The sequence below is a fragment of the Plectropomus leopardus genome, chromosome 8 (genome assembly GCF_008729295.1).
Source record: "Plectropomus leopardus isolate mb chromosome 8, YSFRI_Pleo_2.0, whole genome shotgun sequence".
Taxonomy (NCBI): Eukaryota; Metazoa; Chordata; class Actinopteri; order Perciformes; family Serranidae; genus Plectropomus; species Plectropomus leopardus.
The window spans coordinates 33,541,649-33,561,277 of record NC_056470.1 but is presented as its reverse complement, the minus strand read 5'-3'; the positions used below and the strand labels follow the sequence as shown (position 1 = coordinate 33,561,277).

At 39.9% G+C, this 19,629-nt stretch overlaps 1 protein-coding gene across 1 annotated transcript in view; it reads left to right on the top strand.

Moving 5' to 3' along the window:
* oprl1 (opiate receptor-like 1) overlaps positions 1-15,168 on the top strand; it is a 97,493-nt gene extending 82,325 nt beyond the window's left edge. The window contains exon 6 of the mRNA XM_042491602.1: positions 14,520-15,168. Within this exon, the coding sequence (XP_042347536.1) occupies positions 14,520-15,064 (545 nt within the window). The 3' untranslated portion in view covers positions 15,065-15,168. The remainder of the gene's footprint in view (positions 1-14,519) is intronic.
* The last annotated feature ends 4,461 nt before the right edge of the window (positions 15,169-19,629 follow it).

The following is a 19,629-nucleotide window of genomic DNA, read 5'->3' as shown; positions in this document are numbered from 1 at the left end:
GCAAAGAAGGTATGATGTTATATTTCATCACCTTTATGATTTACGTCCACCTGCACTCATCAGCTTCAGGATCAACAGCTTGGACTGCTGGACTCGTGGGGTAGCTGTGGGATTAAATGCGTGTTTCAGAAAGCCAAGGTCAGCCTGTTTCAGTGTCAGCTTACAGTGGATGGTCTCAATAGAGCACGTACAGTACTTTCACCCACGCTATGTAATAAATCACTCCTGCTCCTATATTTAGCTCTTATTGTATTTTCTCTCCTGGCACAATGTTGTCATTCTGCAGTGAATAATAATCTTATGTTCTCATATCAGGACTGCTGCCGTCGTTTTTACTGCACCGCCTCCTGGGTAGCGTGCTTGTTCAGAATTTAGTGTCTGCATTTCGTCTTCAGTAAAATAATCTTATCTTTCTTCGTTTTTATGGGTAGGGGGATAATTATTTGTGCTAATTAAAAAGTTACCAGAAAATGCAGATAAAATAAAAAAAATAAAAAAAACATTACTTATATATATTATATGATATTCAGGTACATAACAGTCTTTCCACTTGTATTGTCCATTTTATCATATTACAAGTTCAGGGTCATTTTACCCATGTTGCATTTAAATCCAGCTCATTTGAAACTTAGATGTCCAGTGTGTAAGATTTAATAAGATTTAGTGAGGTCTACTGATGAGGACTGCAGATTGCCATCAGCTGAAACTTCTCCTGGTTAGAATTCCTTCATTTTCATAGTTCAGGAGGTTTTTACTGGGAGCTGAAGTATCCTCAGATGTCTCTTTTCCAAAACAAACAGCACAGGCGATGTAAACCAGTAAAAACACAATATAAAACAGTTTCACATTACAAATCAGTGTTTCTCTGGCACTTTTTAGAATATCTGAGACAGGACGCCAGCCCAGCACCCGCCAATCTGTGCTTAACAATAATAATAATAATAATAACAATGCATTTTATTTATAGGCACCTTTCTGGACACTCAAGGTCACCTTACATCATAAAAAACAAACACAGAGTTTAAGAAACAAATAAGAATACCAGTAAAATAAAATAAATAAAAGAAAGAAAGAGAGGAAAATGGACAATCATGGTGGCTTAGCTTTTTTCTTTAACAGTTTAAGGTCCAGGTGTTCAGAGGGTTTTTGCCGTGTGACAAAATAAGTCTTTTTCCCTTCAAAACAAAGAGACCCAGTCATTCAAACAAACACTAAATAAAGCAGCCTCACACTACAAATTAGTGGTTTTTGATGCTTTCATGGTGGAAAGCCTGAGAACTATAGCTGCCGACGTGAAAATGTAAATGGCCTCATCTAGAGCCGGTGTTTGATTTGTCAGTTGCAAAATACTGTGCTTCATCAAATGGCCAGTCTATAATTATACAGTCTAAGTTTCGTTCTGGATTACTGTAGAAACATGGCAGTGCAACATGACGATCTCTGTGGATTAGCACCCGCTTCCTATGTAGATATAAACAGCTCATTCTAAGGAAATGAAAACTCAGCTACTCTTATTTTCAGGGGATTAAACACAAAATAAAACATACTTGTTATATTAGATTCCATTTCTGCCAATATATATCCCCCTAAATCTTACACACTGAACCTTTAAACCAGTAGATTACGACACCATGTCATAGGGAAACGTTGAATTGTTGTTTATTTGAAGCTGATTGCAGTATCAGGATGGGTTAAATTAATAAGAGCAGTCCTACTTTACTGAAATTATCACCTTTTGTAATTGACATAATATGTCCACACGTAATGTGCTTATGATTTTGTCGATCTTGGAATTGAGTCATTTTGAGGCTGTCTTATCAGTATCATGAAGCAAAGAAGTGGAGCATGCAGCCTGCTTTAGCTGATTGGCATCAGCTGTTTTATTTATGCTTCACAATCGCAGGTTAATGCGCGAGCTGTTTGGCACCAGGAGACTAGTAACATCCAATCATATTCATGCAACTGTGCACAGTGATAATTATGCCCGAACACTTACTCCGCACATTCTGATTTCACCACACTGATCTACTCAGGAACCAAAATAGCAGGTGCACTCGGAGATGCCCACACAGTCCATGCACCCAACACTTCTGCTCTGCATTGGTCATTTGCATTAAGAAGGAATTAGTTCTCCCGGCAGAATCTGCAGCTGCTTTTACACAGACATCGCGCTAAAGTCCCGCCTTCATACGGCCTTCGCCGTTATGCACAGAACCAAACGATAGCGGTTCAGCAATTGTCATAATGACACACAGGAGCATTGTTCTGCTCCTGTGTGTCATTATACACTGCACTGCAGCATCTCCTGCTCAAAGAAGGCATGACAGACGTGATGTTAACACACAAGCAACACGTCGCCTAAACGTCACTCTCATGCCGCCCATGGTCACGTCTTTACGGCTCTATTTTTTACAAAGTCCTCATTTCGGGGCTGTTACTATCTCCGTTCTGGACTCAGAGGCAAGACCATTCTGTCCCCCTTTTCCGTGATCGGATGTTTTATACAGAACAGCGAGGACGCATAATGGTGTAATATTCCCGCCTTCAACAGGCAGTGTAAATGCAGCTTGTGTTGCTGTAGCAGGATTTAGGATCAACTTTAAACCCAATTTCCTGTTAAACCACATTTAAGAAAAAATGACAATAAATCCACCTTGCACCTTGTACCTTGCTTGAATTATTCAAGAGCTCCCAGGAATCATCTGCTTTAAATGGTCATTCCTTGATATAAGAGTCTGATTAAAGGCCTGCACATACAAGGATGTGTTAGCACTGTATTAGAGTCCCAAAATACTTTCTCAATTTTAAAATATGATCGTAAAATACAGACTGTTGTTAGAGAACTGAGAATAGGAATGGAGCTTAAAGATTCTGCATCAACTTCACATCTTATCCTTTTATCCGATCCTCCGTTCAGCAGGACTTATAAGAGTGAACAGTCTCATAGTTCTGTGTGTGGATCATCTGCAGAGTGATGCGACATCACAGAGAAATTGTCTAAATAAAAACAAGCGATAAAGTGCGATGGAAGAAAACTTTAACAAAAGAGCGACCGAGAAATTCCTTTCCAAGTGTGCGTGTGTGTTTTGTGCCCACTCCCCTGCTGACACAACCAGACGAAACTTTTCTGACAAGTGCTGTATTACCCAAGGATAAACACACACACACACACACACACACACACACACACACACACACACACACACATACACGCTAACTCATGGACTCATGCCCATGGACACACACATGCACAGAGAAAACACACACGGAATAAACCTACACACTCATGCCAGCGTAGAGAAAGGTCTGGAATTGAACTGACACACACACACACACACACACACACACACACACACACACACACACACACACACACATTGTGCACCATGTGTTTTGCCTGAAGCTGCAGTGTGAGATGAGCTGTAAACATACAAATGTCATACAGGACAAAACACTCTTGTATACTGTCACTTTTTTGCACACACACAGATTATATAAGTCCAGAGTTGCCACAGTCCGTTTGTCAGCTTGAAGATGCAGCAGGAGAACGAGTCTGATAGGCGAGTTAGAGTATAAACTAATCACCTTCAACCTTTGACAGTCCGTCCCCACGAGCTCTCTGACAGAAAGATCAAGTGTGACTGACTTTAATATTTTTCTCATTTAGTGGCAAACAGCCCTGAGGCTGAATCCATCATTAAATCCACAGGAGCCGGCCATCAACGCTCAAAAACTGAAATCATTAACACCAGCAGAAAATGATCCCAACCCTCAACAGGTTGAGATAGACGGATCACATCAGCTTTTATTCTGAAATTGGCTCACTGACTATGGCGATGCTCAAGGCTCTGCTTTTGTAAACTGCTGTTCATTATCGTTGGTTGTCAATCTCAGAGCTGTCAAAATTTATTGAAGACTAGAAAGCATTAAAAAAGGATGCTTGCGTTTTTCCAACCAGCTTTGTATCAGAACAACGTGAGTAGTATGTGTAGATGAACTGTGGTAGACTTTTCTTCGGCTTAAAACGTAACTCCAGTGGCTGACACAAGAGTTTGGCTCATTCTCGGGTCTGTTGCTCAAACTTATAGGCTGTAGTTCCACATTTTCGTATTGCCCTCCACTCATGCCGCCATGCGACACAAAGAGTATAAACGCAGATCAAGAGACAGACCTGATTAAATCTGATTCAATTGTAGGAGTGCTGATCAAAAATAAACCAAGATTCTCTTCTGTTGCATATTTCTGGCCTCAAATGTTTCCAGAAGCAGTTTTAGCTCACTCTTTAAATGTAATACGAGATCATTTTTTGCCAGCCAGCCGTTGTTGTTTCAAACAGACGGGGGTGCGTTAGGTCATCCACCAGCGGGAGCGTTTATTGGTCTGTTGTGGCTCAGTGCATTCTGGTAGTTGTAGGTTTTCTCCCTCATGAGCAAAAGCATCATGTAGCACCAATTTCAAAAGTATTTGGTTCTTTCTACTTCACAAATAGCTTAGTTATGTGCGGACTCTCTTTATATCGGCGAAATACTTCTTTAAGACAGGGGTCCCACACTCATAGAAAACCTGGAAAAGTCATGGAATCTAACTTTCTAGGCCTGGAAAAGTCATGGAATCTAACTTTCTAGGCCTGGAAAAGTCATGGAATCAGTAACGTCTTTTGAAGTTTTGAAAAAGTTATGGAATTTTGTTGTTTTTTAATGAAATGGTTACAGTAATCTTCAGTGGAGAACCTTCAGCATAATGTAACATAACGTCAGGCTCATTTTCTGTAGCTGTGAACTCAATGTGGCACTAATATCTCGTGGTAACATTAGTTTACCGTCACATACTTTTTTTTTATTGTCTCCCAACGTTTTGTCTCACTCCATTAATGCCAACTAGCTGGAAGTATGTTGAATATCTGATCTTGATATATCTTTGGATAAGAGAAAAATAAAGTGATTTAACATGTAGGATCATGAAGTTTCCATACTTATGCTTTGTCTTACTGCTATCTGTAGATTCTGCTGCATTTTATAGATGGAGCAACGTTCCCATTATACATTGTAAATGATTGTGGACATTTTATGTTGGGGCCTTGAAAAGTAATGGTACAGTTGGAAATGTTGTCCATAAAATGTGTGAGAAACCTGTAAAGAGCACTCAGACTTCCAGCATGGCTGCACTCCTCTACATGTTCAACATTTAAATCACAGAAAAATGGAAATTTTCATCTGGATCAGCATCAAAGTATTAAAAATATCTTCCAGAAAAGGCTGTTTCTCACAGGCTTATAAGTAGCGTTCATAGGGAGCCACTGTTGTGAGATGGATTTAAGTACAGGTAGCATGAAAATGTCTCCAAAGTCTCTGTAAAATCTGCAGGGCGGCATGCAGGCCAGTGCCTGTAAAGATCCATCTAAAGCTGCGAGGTGTTCATGCAGGCAGAGCAGGTAAACAGGGGTAAACACAGCTCAGGTATAAATCCCAGCTCAGCCGCTGTCAGAGCCATTTATCAGCCAGGAGCTAAAGAGGCTAACACAGCTGGAGGCTCAGAGATACACGTTATACGTGGATAAGTTCACGTGTAAACAACTGACTTCAAGCTTCTTGTACGTGTCTGACGCCCCATAAACAAACCTAATACAAATACTTTCTTTTCTGTCTTTTTAATTTTACCTGAAACAGAAAACTTTCATTTTAGTATAATTTTGTCTCCTGACAGCCACTGCTGCTCTAAGCCTTATTATGACAATATAATGTGACCTTGTCTCTTAAAAGCAGAGGACAGGGGAGAAGCAAGAGGAGAAAACTAAAATAGTGAGGAAGAGAACGGACAGCTCAACGTCTGAGAAAAGAGAAGAGAGAAAAGAGACACAGCGATCTGTAGCCCACAGAAAGGCAGTACGGTGGTTGTACTGGGCAGCTTATATTCATCAGCAGTGTAGAACTGGTATCTCATCATATGTTCCCAGAGCCCAAATACAGTAGGTGTTTTGAAATTTTCTGCTGGCGCAGCTCTAAGGAGGGCAATATCTTCATTTTAGTGCACGCTGAAATATCTGAACTATTGGGTGGATTGCCGTGACATTTGCGCAGTTATCCACGATCCCCAGAGGATGAACACTAAACGATGATCCCCCGATTTTTCATTTAGCACTGCAGTGAAGTTGAATTTTTTGTTTTAGGGAGAAATATCTCAACAAGACGCATGGCTGAGTGTCTTTATACGTTTGGTATTTGCTGACAGTCATTTAATTTAAGAAGCATTTTTAAAGGCTTAACATGTAGTAGTTTTACCGAATGTTGTCATTATTATCAGACGTGTTTTTAGCTGAGGTTTCCTTCCACACTTCAGTGCTGACAGTAGTTTTCCTCTCTCTTATGTAAAGGATTTGAATGTTATTCACGTGCTAACTTGTACTTGTAAGTTTGATAAGTGTTAATTTCACGTACCATTGCTTTATTAGTAACCCATGCAGTTAAAGATATCAATGATGAACCGTGGTGAAGATAATTAGACGTCTTTAGCAGTGAGATTGTGTTTCGTCTGTCTGTATACTCTTATCACTTCTCACATTAGTAATAACTTTATTTATATAGCACCTTTAAAAACACTGTTTACAAGGTTCTTTGACAAGCAAAGCAAAAGTAGAAACTGGATGTTCAGAAGCAAAATACAACAACAGCGAGCCAAACACTCAAAACTATGATAGAGTTAGCATGGAGTTAAAACAAGAGGATCAAAAAATGCAAAATGACAATATAAATAAAACTAAATAAATAGATCAAAACAACAAAAGCAATAAAATGAGAAAATAAAAAGGAAAAAATAAGTTAAAAAGAAATCACATAAAAGCAAGTCTTTAATCACTGGTTTAAAAAGTGATTTAAAAGATTTAACCAGTTGGGTTTCCGTTACAGATTTACGCAAACATAAGCGATATTTTCGAAATGGTGATGTTCTGTCACTTCTCCTCCGACGATAACATTTAAAAGCATCGTGATGGATGTTCAAAACATTAGCAGGTTTATTGCAGCCACCGCACGAGCCGTCATTATATCCAGTAGAAACACATTCAAGCAAATTTTATGGTGTGTTTTACTATAAAATCAGACCGAATCTGCCAGCTTGAATAGGTGTGTTTTGAAGTCTCGACTTTGGAACAGCCAGAGGGGCCCGACCCAGACCAGTTTTAAAAGTGATCAGCAAAATCTTAAAATCAATTCTAAAACAAACAGGAATCCAATGGAGAGAAGCCAGGATTGGGGTGATGTGAAGTCATCTGTTAACCCTTTAAAACCTGAGCAAATTGGTTAGATTTCTATCAAAAACAAGGGGAAAGGCAACAACTAAACAAGACATGGCCCAAAAGTTAGTGAAAAATTAATTAAAAGCTTCCAGAAAATTACTTCAAAATTAGCAAAAGATTATAAAATAAATTAAAACCAATTATTATTATTATTGGATGTTTTTCTCTTTCTTGTTACAGTTTACTTAGTTTTTGCAATTTGTGGGACATTTTTTGCCTTTTTCCCCGATTTGCTCAGGTTTTTTAGGTGTCAAATAGCTGCTGAAAGGCATCCGAATGCAGCACAAGTAAAACTGACGATCATCCAGGTTTTAAAGGGTTAAACACTGTGAGAAGTGTGTTCCCTGATGGAGAGCTGAGGCTTTAAATCCCTATTATTTTCTTGAGGTGAAATATCAAAAGTGGCGTCAGGATGTTTGGACTCAGCAGTCCAAGGCGGCGGCTTCACCGAGGTAACACGCTTCCATGTGTTCAGGTTCAGGGCAGCAGGATCCAATCACTGCGAGATCACAGCTACTGTCCTCAGAAAATGAGAGATACTGGGGGAGGAGAGGGTAAAAGGGAAGAAATGATGAGTGAGACAGTGAGGAAAGGTCAAAAGTAGAAAAAAAAGAGGAGAATACCGTTTGGTTCGAACTGAAAATAAAGGGGGGAGGGCAGACGGGATTAGCACTAAGACAGAGAAGAAAACAACATAAAAAAGCAAGACAGCAGAGAATTGTCAAAAGGAAATGTTACAAGAGAATAAAGGAAAAGAAAGAACGATGAACATATAAAGAGGAGAAGTAAATAAAGCAAAAATGGGTTAAAAAGATAGAAAAAAGAGTAAAATGTTCAGATGTGATGGGAAAAGAAGCGATAAAGAGGAGAGGGAGGTGAAGAAAGAAAATAGAAAAATGGCTGATAAATTGAGAGGTTTAAGTAAAATGAACTGAAAGTGAAAATAACAGGTCTGAACCAGACGTGTGAGAGCGAAAAATCAAGGAATTGAAAAGAAATTGATGAGGAGAGCAGCGAAAGTGGGAGAAAAATGCAGACAATCCAGGCGGGAGGAATAAGAAAAAAATATAAGAGGTTGGCAAAACGCAATAGAGGGGAAAGACGTGATAAACGAGGGGAACGAAAGCAAAAGTGCAGAATCACAGAGTGTGAAATGGAACCCAGGATGGGACACAGATCCCTGGTTATAGGAAGAAAGTAAAAAAGAAAGGTGTGGATGGGACTGATGACAGAGATATGGGAGGAAAAAAATGACAAAGAAAACAAAAACAGTAGATATGGAAAAGTTTAGATTAAAAAGAATAATCGAGATTAGAAAAAACAAGCATCTCTCGGGGGATCTCTTCACATATTTAAGTGCTGAGTTTAGATAGCAAATCTCGCTCCACAGTCCTCCAATATCACCGTTATTCTCTGCAGGCCGACAGTTAGCCATTATTTTCCGGGTTACTTTTTATGCACAGTTTGTCCTTTTATATCCATATGCTCAGTATTATTCCTCTACAGCTGCAGCTTCTTAGTCCCACCACGATCGTTAAAAAAGTGTCACAGCGGTAGAAACCATCTGTGGCGTTAGTTCTTAATTTCTGTGAAAAATGGATGAAAATCTCAGAAACAGAGGAACATGGTGAGGGTTACCATGAGGAGCGCTGAATTAAACATTCTTTGACGAAGCAATAAAATATTATAGCAATGTTTGCTTCTTCCAACATGATGATGTGAACTTGTTTGACATTAAGCCTTGAATTAATGAAGGTTAGTTTGGGCTAATTGCGTATACTATTTCACTGCAGGCTCTGAAAAAGGTGGCAGCACATGATTGTGCAGAAACGGAGGGAAGTAAAAGTCATGCATTGGCATTTTCAAAGGTGAGATATTTCAAAACAGCCGTTGAGTGACTGCTGCTAACAGCTATCGAGTGATTGCTGCTTGACCTTTTTGCACGCAGCGTCCGGTGCCGCAGAGAAGCTTTAATGGAGCAGCGATAAATCCCATCTCTGAGATTTCCTGTTATCAGACATCAGCTCCTCAGACGGATAAGAGCTCAGGTATTCCACGTCTCCTGTCAAAATGCTGAAGAGTGGATGTATTTGGTGCCCATCTATTGAAATATTTTTCAAAAACGACGTGTTTTAATGTGCGCACATTCATGTTAGCGGCAGTAAACTATAAAAGGTGATTTCGATTAGTTTGGTCGTTTCTTTTATCAGTGGAGAGTCTGTTGTCCCCGGAGAAGTAAGGTTGCTGGAGGTAAACGTCTGATATCAAATGTTCCTTGTAAAGTGTTTGATGATGATGACGAAGCCGTCTTGAAGCTGTGGTGATTCAGGTGTGCATGTTTGGGTGTATATCAGTGGACTGACGAGCTGTCGGCCTGTCTCTGGGCAGAATGAGAACGAAATTATAGATGATAAATCAAAGTGTCCACAAGGTTTCCTGTCAGAAATGTCAGCATTGTCTGAGGAATGGAGGGAAAGAGACGGAGAGGAAGCGGTTTCCTCATGATGAAGACGAGTGAGAAGGTGAAGATGAAATGAAGGTAGAGATGAGATGATGTTATTGAACCCCTTCTCATGACAAACCAGATCACAGAACTGTTGCATGGATGGAAAGTGCAGCAGCAGCTTTACTTTTATCAGATTCTACTTATATCAAGTACACAGTGCTCGACTGATGCATGCTTTAAATGGAGACGTTGCAGCTACGGTTGCTGCTGCATTTGCAGCTCAGTCACCAGAAGACAATGTTGGCTTTGTGCGTCTCTGGAAACCAGAGGTACTTTGCATTTGTACACAAGAAAAGTGCTGGTTTATGGGTAATTGCAGCATTTCAGTTTATTCGACCTGTGGCTGTGTTGGTTCGTTTCATTTTTACTAAAACAAAGCTGCATTTCTAGTCAAGATTGTGCCACCAGGGCGTCCGGTGGCTGAGTGGATAAAGCAGATGCCCCATGAATGATGGCACTGTCCCTGCTGCGGCGGCCGTGGGTTCAAGTCCAGCTCGCGGCCCTTTGCTGCACGTCATCGCCTCTCTCCCCCTTTCACACTGTTGATCTGTCCTACCTAATAAAGGCAAACATGCCAAAAAAGTAGTCTTAAGAAAACAAAGAAAAAAAGATTGTGCCACCAAAAGCTGCCTTTTAAGCTGCAGACCGCTGAGACCAACAATCCAAAAAAACGAGTTTTCAGTCAGTAATTACAGGTTTCTACCAGCCGTTTATTATTTTTTTATAGAAAAGAAAGTAAACAATTGTTTTGTTTAGTTTTTTAGCAAACTGCTGCTGTCTTTCCAACAGGAATAGTGTCATTGAAAGCAGATGTGGGTTTTTTTGTGTTTTTTTTTAGCTTTGTGCCTGAACCTAACAGCACACTAAACATTTGGAAACAACAACACGTAACCTTTAAACATATCCCTAAAATAAGATTGTACAAATGTAATATAACCTTGGTTTGCAAAAACATACCATGCTGACATTTATTCCTGCTACTGGTTTTCCAGTTGCCCCTAGTCCCTCAATGAAAAGGGGTCATTTCACCACAGGGATCAGTACCTTTGTCACATTTGTTGCCGTTGTTTTCCTTCACGTTTCAGGCCTTCATTTCCACCAGGGAACCATTTACAGCCATTTTTATAAAACGCATAAACTTCACAGCCCCATCAAGCAGGATATTACTATTCCTGTCCTTTCACACAGACTTTTACTGTGTTTTTGATCAATGGCTGGAGTGTGGTAGTAATGGAGCCGAGGTTACAGCTTCCATTTTTACCGGGGACACCAACACACTATAAATCACGCACACCCGTGGCCCTGCGAGATGCAGCGGATAAAAGCATCCACCTAATGGAATAACAGATCAACTTTTCCCTTTCAGCAGTTCCTATTCCTGTTTGTTTGATCTGGCTTTATCTACACTCTATATGCAGTCTGCACTGCAGTGTGTGTGTGTGTGTGTGTGTGTGTGTGTGTGTGTGTGTGTGTGTGCGCACCCTGCCTTATCTTCCTGCTGCAAACACAGTTTAAGGATTTAATTCAAAAACTATACACTACATTTATGTTTCTTTTATATCCAGAGCCACTACATCATAAGTACTCTGGTGGAGGAAAAATCAGACCAAAATGCCGATTGATTTATGGCTTAATATTTCAAAAAATATACAAAATTGTACAGTTAAATGAATACATTGTAGAGGAATAAGGTTTTATTTCAGGTTTTGTTCAAGTGTTGTCCCCTTCTCTTAGAAAAGTGGGACACTCATTTATTTGAAGTTGTGCCCCTGAGGGATTTTAACATTTCGCTAATTGATTAAAAACACACCTGTGATTGCAGGATAATTATTATAATCAGAGGCACACAGAGAGCGGCTCAAGTGTTCTCAAACTAACTGTTACGCTCTGCAGGCTTATTGACGCCGCTTGAATTTGAAGTCAGAGAGATTTCTTGGCCTTGCAAACAGTCTCAGGATTTAGAATAAAAGAAATGTGATCTTTAATCTCCACTCACTCAAAAGCTATGATTAAAACATGAAATTCATCTAATGGCAGGAATCCCAGAACCAGAGCACGTCTAAAATATAATCAATGCTTGTTTGGGCCATTTGTTGTTTCTTTGATAAATGGATTGCCAAAAAAAAGTATGTATGGGAGATTATTTCCTTCTTTCCATTGCTCTTTGTGCCAGGCTCAGAGCGTGCTGTTTTTTCACTGACTAAGCAAGAAAGTATTAAACTGCTGCTATAAGCAGTTTAACACTTTTTTACCAGTTTAGTTCAAAATGTCAGGTTTTCAGGATGTGCAAAAATAACTGTGTTTAATTTGAGGATCGTGCTTTTTGAAAAAGTTTTTACTGGATGTTCTCAAGTCAAATCATAATATGAGACTGAAATGTTGGAAATGGAAAATGGAAAAAATATTTTTATATTTCTCCATGTTAAATTTTTGATATGTGATGTTGTGTTATTAAATGATGTCACCGGATGAGTCCGCATGTTTTCAAAGCAGTAAATAAATGCTCGCAGGCTGCCAATTAGGCATTTTTGGTTGCCAAAATGATAATATGTTTGCCATTTTTAATCAACTTATATTTAGACTATATAAGAAATATGCTTACCAGGTTAATCATCTTAAAGTGAAATTAAATAATGTTTCAAATCTTTATTACAGTAACCGAACAAAATTATTTGTAGTTTGTGTTTTACCTCATACTGAAAAGAATTTGAATCTAAGTATTATTAGTTTATGTGTCCACCCTCAGTTCCTTCAGTTCCTCACACGTAAGTAAACGTGAATCGCTAAGTTTAGGCTTGAGTTTGGTTGGTGCAACCAACATGAAATCCATTTTGAAAACGAGTTTTGACCAAAAAATGACACAAAACAAGGCTAAATAACTATAAAGTGTGTTGTGGTGTGTGTGTGTGTGTGTGTGTGTGTGTGTGTGTGTGTGTTGCTCCTATGTAGTAGAAGGGGGGGCTTTTGCATATTTGTGCCCTGGGGCCCATTGTCTGATAATCAGCCCCTGCACCTAATGCCATCATTTGGTCAACTTGGCTAATACTGCCATAAGATGAAGTATATGTGTATTTTTTAAGGTTTATCATTTTCCAAGAAATATTACGAGTTAATCAGTAAGCCCGGCGCTCCTTAGATCTGCAGCAAACCTCTTGCTGCAGGCTGGAGGTGAAAAGGTTCAGTTGTTTGTTTTTTTTCTGTCATTCACGGCCGTTTAGGAGTCAACTTTTCTCTGGAGTTTGTGATTCATCGCCGTCCTGCATGATAAACAGATTTTCCTCCGGTGCCCAAACCCAGCAGCTGTGATTCATTTGGGCAAACGAGGTGATTAGATTCAGCGTTATCAGGAGGAGTGGGATGCTGCGCTCTGTTGTGATTTAGGCTGAGCGCAGGTGTGTTTTTGTAAAAGTGTCAAATTTATTTTCCCCTTATCATTCACTGAAACTGTCGGTAACTCATGCAGGCGCATTTTTGTTTTTCTCAAATTTTCTCCTCTTTTAACTCCTGATTGTGAGGTGTTTCGGGTATTGTATGAATTTTATGAATTTAACTCCTTCGCATATCTGTTGCTACTACTGTGTGATATTTGCTACGATATATTTTTAACCCTTTGAAACCTGGATAGGCATTTTTACAAGCCATTTCCTGTTTTTCTTCTTTTACTTTTTGGGATAATTCTAGTTAATTTTTTTGTAACTTTTTACTTATTTCTTGCTCATATTTGGGTCATTTCTTGTTAAGTTGATATCACTTTCTTTCCATGTTTTTGAAAGAAAACAAGCAAATTTTCTCAGGTTTTAAAGGGTCAAAGAACATTTTCTGACCTCTGAATGCACCTGCTTCTTCCAAAACTCTATTATCATCCCTCTTTCTGTTATCCCACTTGGTCTCTTCTTATCCATCTGTAGGTCCAGACACATTTATCTTCCTGTCTTCTCCCTCCCACCCCACAGCTGCAGACTTTACTGTGATCAAACTGATTAAACGTGTGAAAACTGACTCTCATATCATAGTTCATTTATCCTGCCTCACTTCGCCCTCTGTGTATTATCAAATCCCACTAAAGATGCAAATATGTTTTTTCATACCTCAATTATGTGTGCCTGTCTTCTGTTATTAGTATCACTGCTTAATCTACAGTAGTAATTTGCATTTTTAATCAGCAATTATTATTTAGATGTCTCCCACATGTTTTATCCGGTTTAATTGCATCATGTGTAAATGAAGGGTTATTGTTTTGAATGCACATCAGTAAACTTATGCCTATTTCCTCTCTTTGTGAGAGTTTCCAGCATCACAAAAGCTGTAAAGATAAGTAGCAAGCTAGCTGCCAATGAACGCTGCTCATTGGTTACAGTTTGATTAGCAACTTGAGACAGGTCCAAACAACATGTTGTCAGATTTGATTAAAAAAATGAAAAGCTACATCGTCAACATACAATAGCCAGTTGGTTACGTGATTTCATTTCGTTCATTCATCCTGCCTGAAACGCTCTCTCTCGCCCATTCAAACATGGTTGGTCAACACTACTTGGACTACAAAGAAATCTTGCAACACCAAAATCTTGCACCATTACCGACAGATTCTGTATACATCTGCAGGATCTGTTAACAGAGATTAGTGTGTCCTAATTCTTCAGTCATCATTCTCTTTTTCTCACCACATATTTAACTCTATTCTTTTATTTCTCCTCTTCTCTTCCTCCTCTCCAATGCCTCTAGGCGTTGAGTGCATTGTGGTTTTACCCGAACCGAGGAGTCACTGGGATCCTGTCTTTGGCACCTGTGTTTTCCTTTTCTCCTTCCTCATCCCTGTCGCTATCATCAGCATCTGCTACAGCCTGATGGTCAAGCGCCTGCGCAGCGTTCGCATCCTGTCCGGCTCTAAGGAGAAGGACCGCAACCTTCGACGCATCACTAGGATGGTCCTGGTGGTGGTGGCAGCATTTGTCGTCTGCTGGACCCCCATCCAGATCATGGTCCTGGCTCAGTCGCTGGGCTTCAACCTGAGCAGCTTGTCTACTCTAGTCCTGATGCACTTCTGCATTGCGCTGGGCTACGTCAACAGCAGCTTGAACCCCGTGCTCTACGCCTTCCTGGACGAGAACTTCAAGCGCTGCTTCCGCGAATTCTGCAACCCGTCGCCGTTCCGTCTCGACACCCAGCAGTCAGGACGAATGCGGAGCATCGCCAGGGAGGTGGCGGCAGCTTACAGCTGCAAGGCCGATGGTGGGGGGCCTGGAGGAGGGACGCCTAATCCAGCATGACTAGGCGTGGAGCTCCCCTTGGTGGGGGTAGACCCCCAGCAGAGGGGAGAGAACCAGGGGACAGGGAACTCCAACACAGAATTGACGCAGATTACAGCTCTCTAGCGGCACGAGCCCCCCCGCCCCCCAACTAGAAGACTTGCCTGGGGTGGGGGGGAAGGAGATGAGGAGGATGGGATCGAAAGGAAGAGGATTTAGGAATATGGATGGATGACAAACGTGTACGGGTGGAGGGAAATGGGATAAATTGAAAGCTTGAGCGGGAAAGGTGGTGGACGTCTGGGTAGGAGACGGTGCCGGATATGGGAGTAACTCAAACCTTTGTGGATCCTGATGTTGGAATGACAATGACCCTAACTCCATTGAGACGGTAAGATATTTTGGAATGTAAGACTCAAGGATCCAACTATCTTTGGTTGGACATAAACCCAAAAGAGAGACACATTGCAGCTCCAAAAAACAACCATACAGAAACTGCACTTGCCAGCTGAGGCTTGTACCAAGTCGCTGCATCTCTTGAAAGTTGCCTGTAGTCTTGGGTATAAGAGACAGAGAGATCGGGGCTCGACATTTGGAGAGAGCTTATAAACAGCGTGGGATTAATAGAAGGAGTGCAGATACCAAAATAGAAAAAAACACCACGCACTACTTTGGTGCTTGTAGAAAGATTATAAACATTGGAAGCACGGACCTTGGCTATGTGGCGGTCCACGGACTGAAGACTTGCCAAGGAAGCTTTCTGGAAGTGTGAAACAGAGAATAAACACTTTGACCACAGTTTATAGTATCTTTATCAGTTGATGTTTCAGACTAAATAACTTTATGTCTTGATCTGTGGACAAAACGCCCTGACTGAATAAAGACTCTGTCTTTATCGTGATGGTTTCTCTCAGAATGGGGCTACGTGATGGTAATATGCTGCTGAGCCCTCAGAAGGACTTAAACAGGCACACAAAGTACAATGTGATATATCAGCCTGTAGACAGGAAGTTGGATGTAATATCTGCAAACAATAGCCGGTATGAGGAAAAGAACAATGTACGACAAGCTACTCTTGAACAATATTTCTTAAACTGCGGACCCAGAACGTGGTCACATGAATGTTATTTCTTGCAGGAGCAACATTTCTCAATGTGTACTGAAGAAAAATCAGTCTGAGAGACCCGGTCCTCGAACAAGTTTCTTAGAGTTTTTGAAAACTTTCTATGATCACCTGTGGGGTGTCCGAAAATTAGATTTAGGGGGCAGGGGACAGCCCGTGAGATTGTAACCAGAAAGAACAGCAAAAACTCAACAGAGAATCAGTTTCAGGGCACAACATGATCGACAGTGCCTGAAACATCAGTTAGCCTGTATCCAAGGGAAGGGTCACCCATATCAAATTCACATTAAGGATTTGGCGTATGTAAAAGTGATTCAGATAGACGTCTGAAATAGAGAATTTTTGAGGTAATTGTGTTGTAAGTGGTTGTGAATTTTAAAACAATCTTTAAATTTTGAAACATGCTCACTGGATAGTATTTTCAACACATCTGTGATTGTATGAATGAACCAGACATCGCTTGTAGAACTTCTTAGGTCAATAAGTTTAAAAATGTTAGAATATCTGTAAGATAATACACAGTAACAAAATGTCACACTACAGTTAGCTAATATGCGTTTCCTACGGTAGAGAAGGAATGGCCCACCTCGCTCTCCTTATTCCTAAACTTAAAACTTAAAACTGATTAGGCGTAAGGCACCGGAGGCAAAGAGTACGATCATAAGGAGAGTTGTTTGGGTCATTTCATTCGCTTTCCTAGGTTTTGTAAATTTGCCTACGGTTTTGCAGTTTAGCCAACGTTTCAAAAATGTTGAAAAGAAGGGAGAAAAAACATGAATGTTGCAATATTTAATGATTATGAGGAGGGCTGCCTATCATTTAGATTTGATCTGCTCTGATGCTGCTCACTGATGCTCTTATTACATCCTAGTTTTTATATATCTCAATAACGCCTTGAGAGAATTTCTTCAAATTCGGCACAAACATCCATTTGGACTCGTTTATGAACAGATGAGATTTCTGCGGTCATATGTCGAGGTCACTGTGATCTATCATCCATCTTATCCCTCTCAAGAGCACCTTAAGGGAATTGCTTCAAATTTGGCACAAATGTTCACTTTTAGTCAAAGATGAACTGATTAGAATTTGGTGGTCAAAGGCCTTGAAAAGCCGTGCACTCTTGTACCTGCAGCAGAAATATACCACTTTCCTCTTTTCATAAAATGTCTTGCAGTGATTGGATTTTGCTCTGTCATAACTTTTTCTTACAAAACGCTTGTTACTACTTCCGGCCCGCCATAGTACATGCACTATCGCTGACGTGGTCATAGCTGCTGAGTTAGATGTTTACCAGCATAAAAACACCAAAGTTTGCTCTTAGGAGTGAACAAAAAAACAATTGTTTGGAGTCAACACCATCTTAGACATCCTGTTTAAAAACTAAAAGCATGTTTGCAGCTTGTGTTTCAATTTCCCATGATATCTACCATCGTTATTTTGGCTAAAAGCTAAGTAAACATCGTAGAGGTGATATAATCACAGATGTTTTGAAAATGACGCGTCCGGTTGTGCTGTTTTTTCCAGGTCTGTTGTCAGGTTCGGGGTGTATTTGATGGGGTTCGGGGTCGAGGGTTGGGGTTTGGGAGTGTTGGGGTTTGAGATATTTTAACGCGGGGACATTTACTCTGGGCGGGGACGGGTAGGGGTGTATCGAGCGAGTCATTTGGACTCCCAGCACCACAGTGGCAAAGCAGGAGGACGGGGTCACAGTGCTCTGACCCCACTCCAAGGGACAAAGGGGCTCTCTCTCTTCTTAGTGTCTTAAAGCGGAAATCAACGCTGAAACAGAAACCACGTCAGGTATTCTCATTTTCCTGGACAGTTTTGGAAATCATACTGACAGCATTATACCAGATACACTTCCAAGTTTTGGACGTCTTCTGGGACACTTTGACAAGAATAAAAAGAATAAAAGACATAAAATGTATTTATCGAAATGAATTATGAAATGAAGAAGAAGAAGAATATATAAAATGATAAAACATATTTGGATTCACCTGTTATTAAAATAAAAACAGTTTTGTCAAAATTATTTTTAGAAAAATATTTGTGCACATTTCTTAAAAATAACAAAATGTAATCACTTTTTCAGACTTTTTAAAAAATGGATGAAAAAATAGGGAAATACAGATTTCTGCAGTTTCACTTGTAGGCAAGAAGGCAGAATTTAATAATTTTATTTCTATTAAAAGTCTTGAAGCAAAATCGGTCATTCAGTTTTTATGGAAGTTTTGATTGATTTTTCTGATCAACAGCTCAATCGAAACATTTAGAAATCATTTTTTATGTCATCAGTCGTTTTTCGTGAACTGTCAACAGAGCTTCTGTCCAGAAACAGTTTCTTTCTTAATTAAAATTCATAAGTTTGTGTTTGTGAAACTTAAGGTCTCATGCCACATTTTTAGGTTGCACACTCAGTTATTCACACTCCTCTGGTAGTTTCGGCTGCAGTTTTAAAGATTCGGTAGACGGTTAAAATGTCGAGACCTCATGAATTAACGTGGATTCTGTTTTAGGGTTGGTGTCCTCTTTAGTTTTATATGTGTCTCTACATATAATTTGGTAATTTTTAATTAGTTAAGATGTCTTCATTTTGAATGCTAAAGATATGAGTGTTTCACTATTTTTCGTTCTTTCGGGACAGCAGGGGGACATCACTTGCCGTCAGGAAGAGTTGTGCATGGTTTGCTGCCAGTGTTATTGTTTTCAAGTTCAAACCAGTTTGTTTGCTGCACTTAGTCTTTGCAGCACATATAATTTTTTTTATTTTTTTTTGGTCATTTTCTTAATTTTCTTTTGAGAGGAACAATTCTATGAACTTACATTGCCTTAAATATAAAGTGAAGTCTGTTAACTGAAGCTCGCTCTCTGGCTGGATAAAACGTGTTCTAGTTTTTACTGGTGCTTCGCTGTTAGTTTATACTCGTCCAGACGTGTATTCATAAAACCTCTGAGGACAGGAGCTTTCAGGCCACAAAACTATTCATTTTCATTCTCTTAATATAGCTGTCTTTGGCCTTAAAATTAGAGTTTAACCACTTTATGGCTGCAAAATGCCAGAGCTACATTTAGTGCCAATGAACCATTTTTAGGGAGGTGGACATTTTTGTGGACAACTTTGTACTATAAAAATGCTATTGTGTCCTTGATTTTTACATTTTGTGTCTAAAATGAAAAAATGAAAATTCAGATGATGGAGAAAGAAACCCAAAAGTGAATCGATCAATCGATCTGATCTGCGAGTCACAAACTGCTGCTTAGGAAAAAGAGAGCTCATGGAGAGCTCCTCCCGTGTTGAGTTCACTGACCTGCAGAAACCTCCAAATTTAGAGAGGGGGCACACAATGATGCAAAGGGACACATGCATTTAAAAAACAAAAAGTTGCTGTTCATTCTGAATCGTCACTCTCACGCTGTTTTTACAGCAACGCTTCTTACATGAAACGTTAAACTTTTTGGCCTT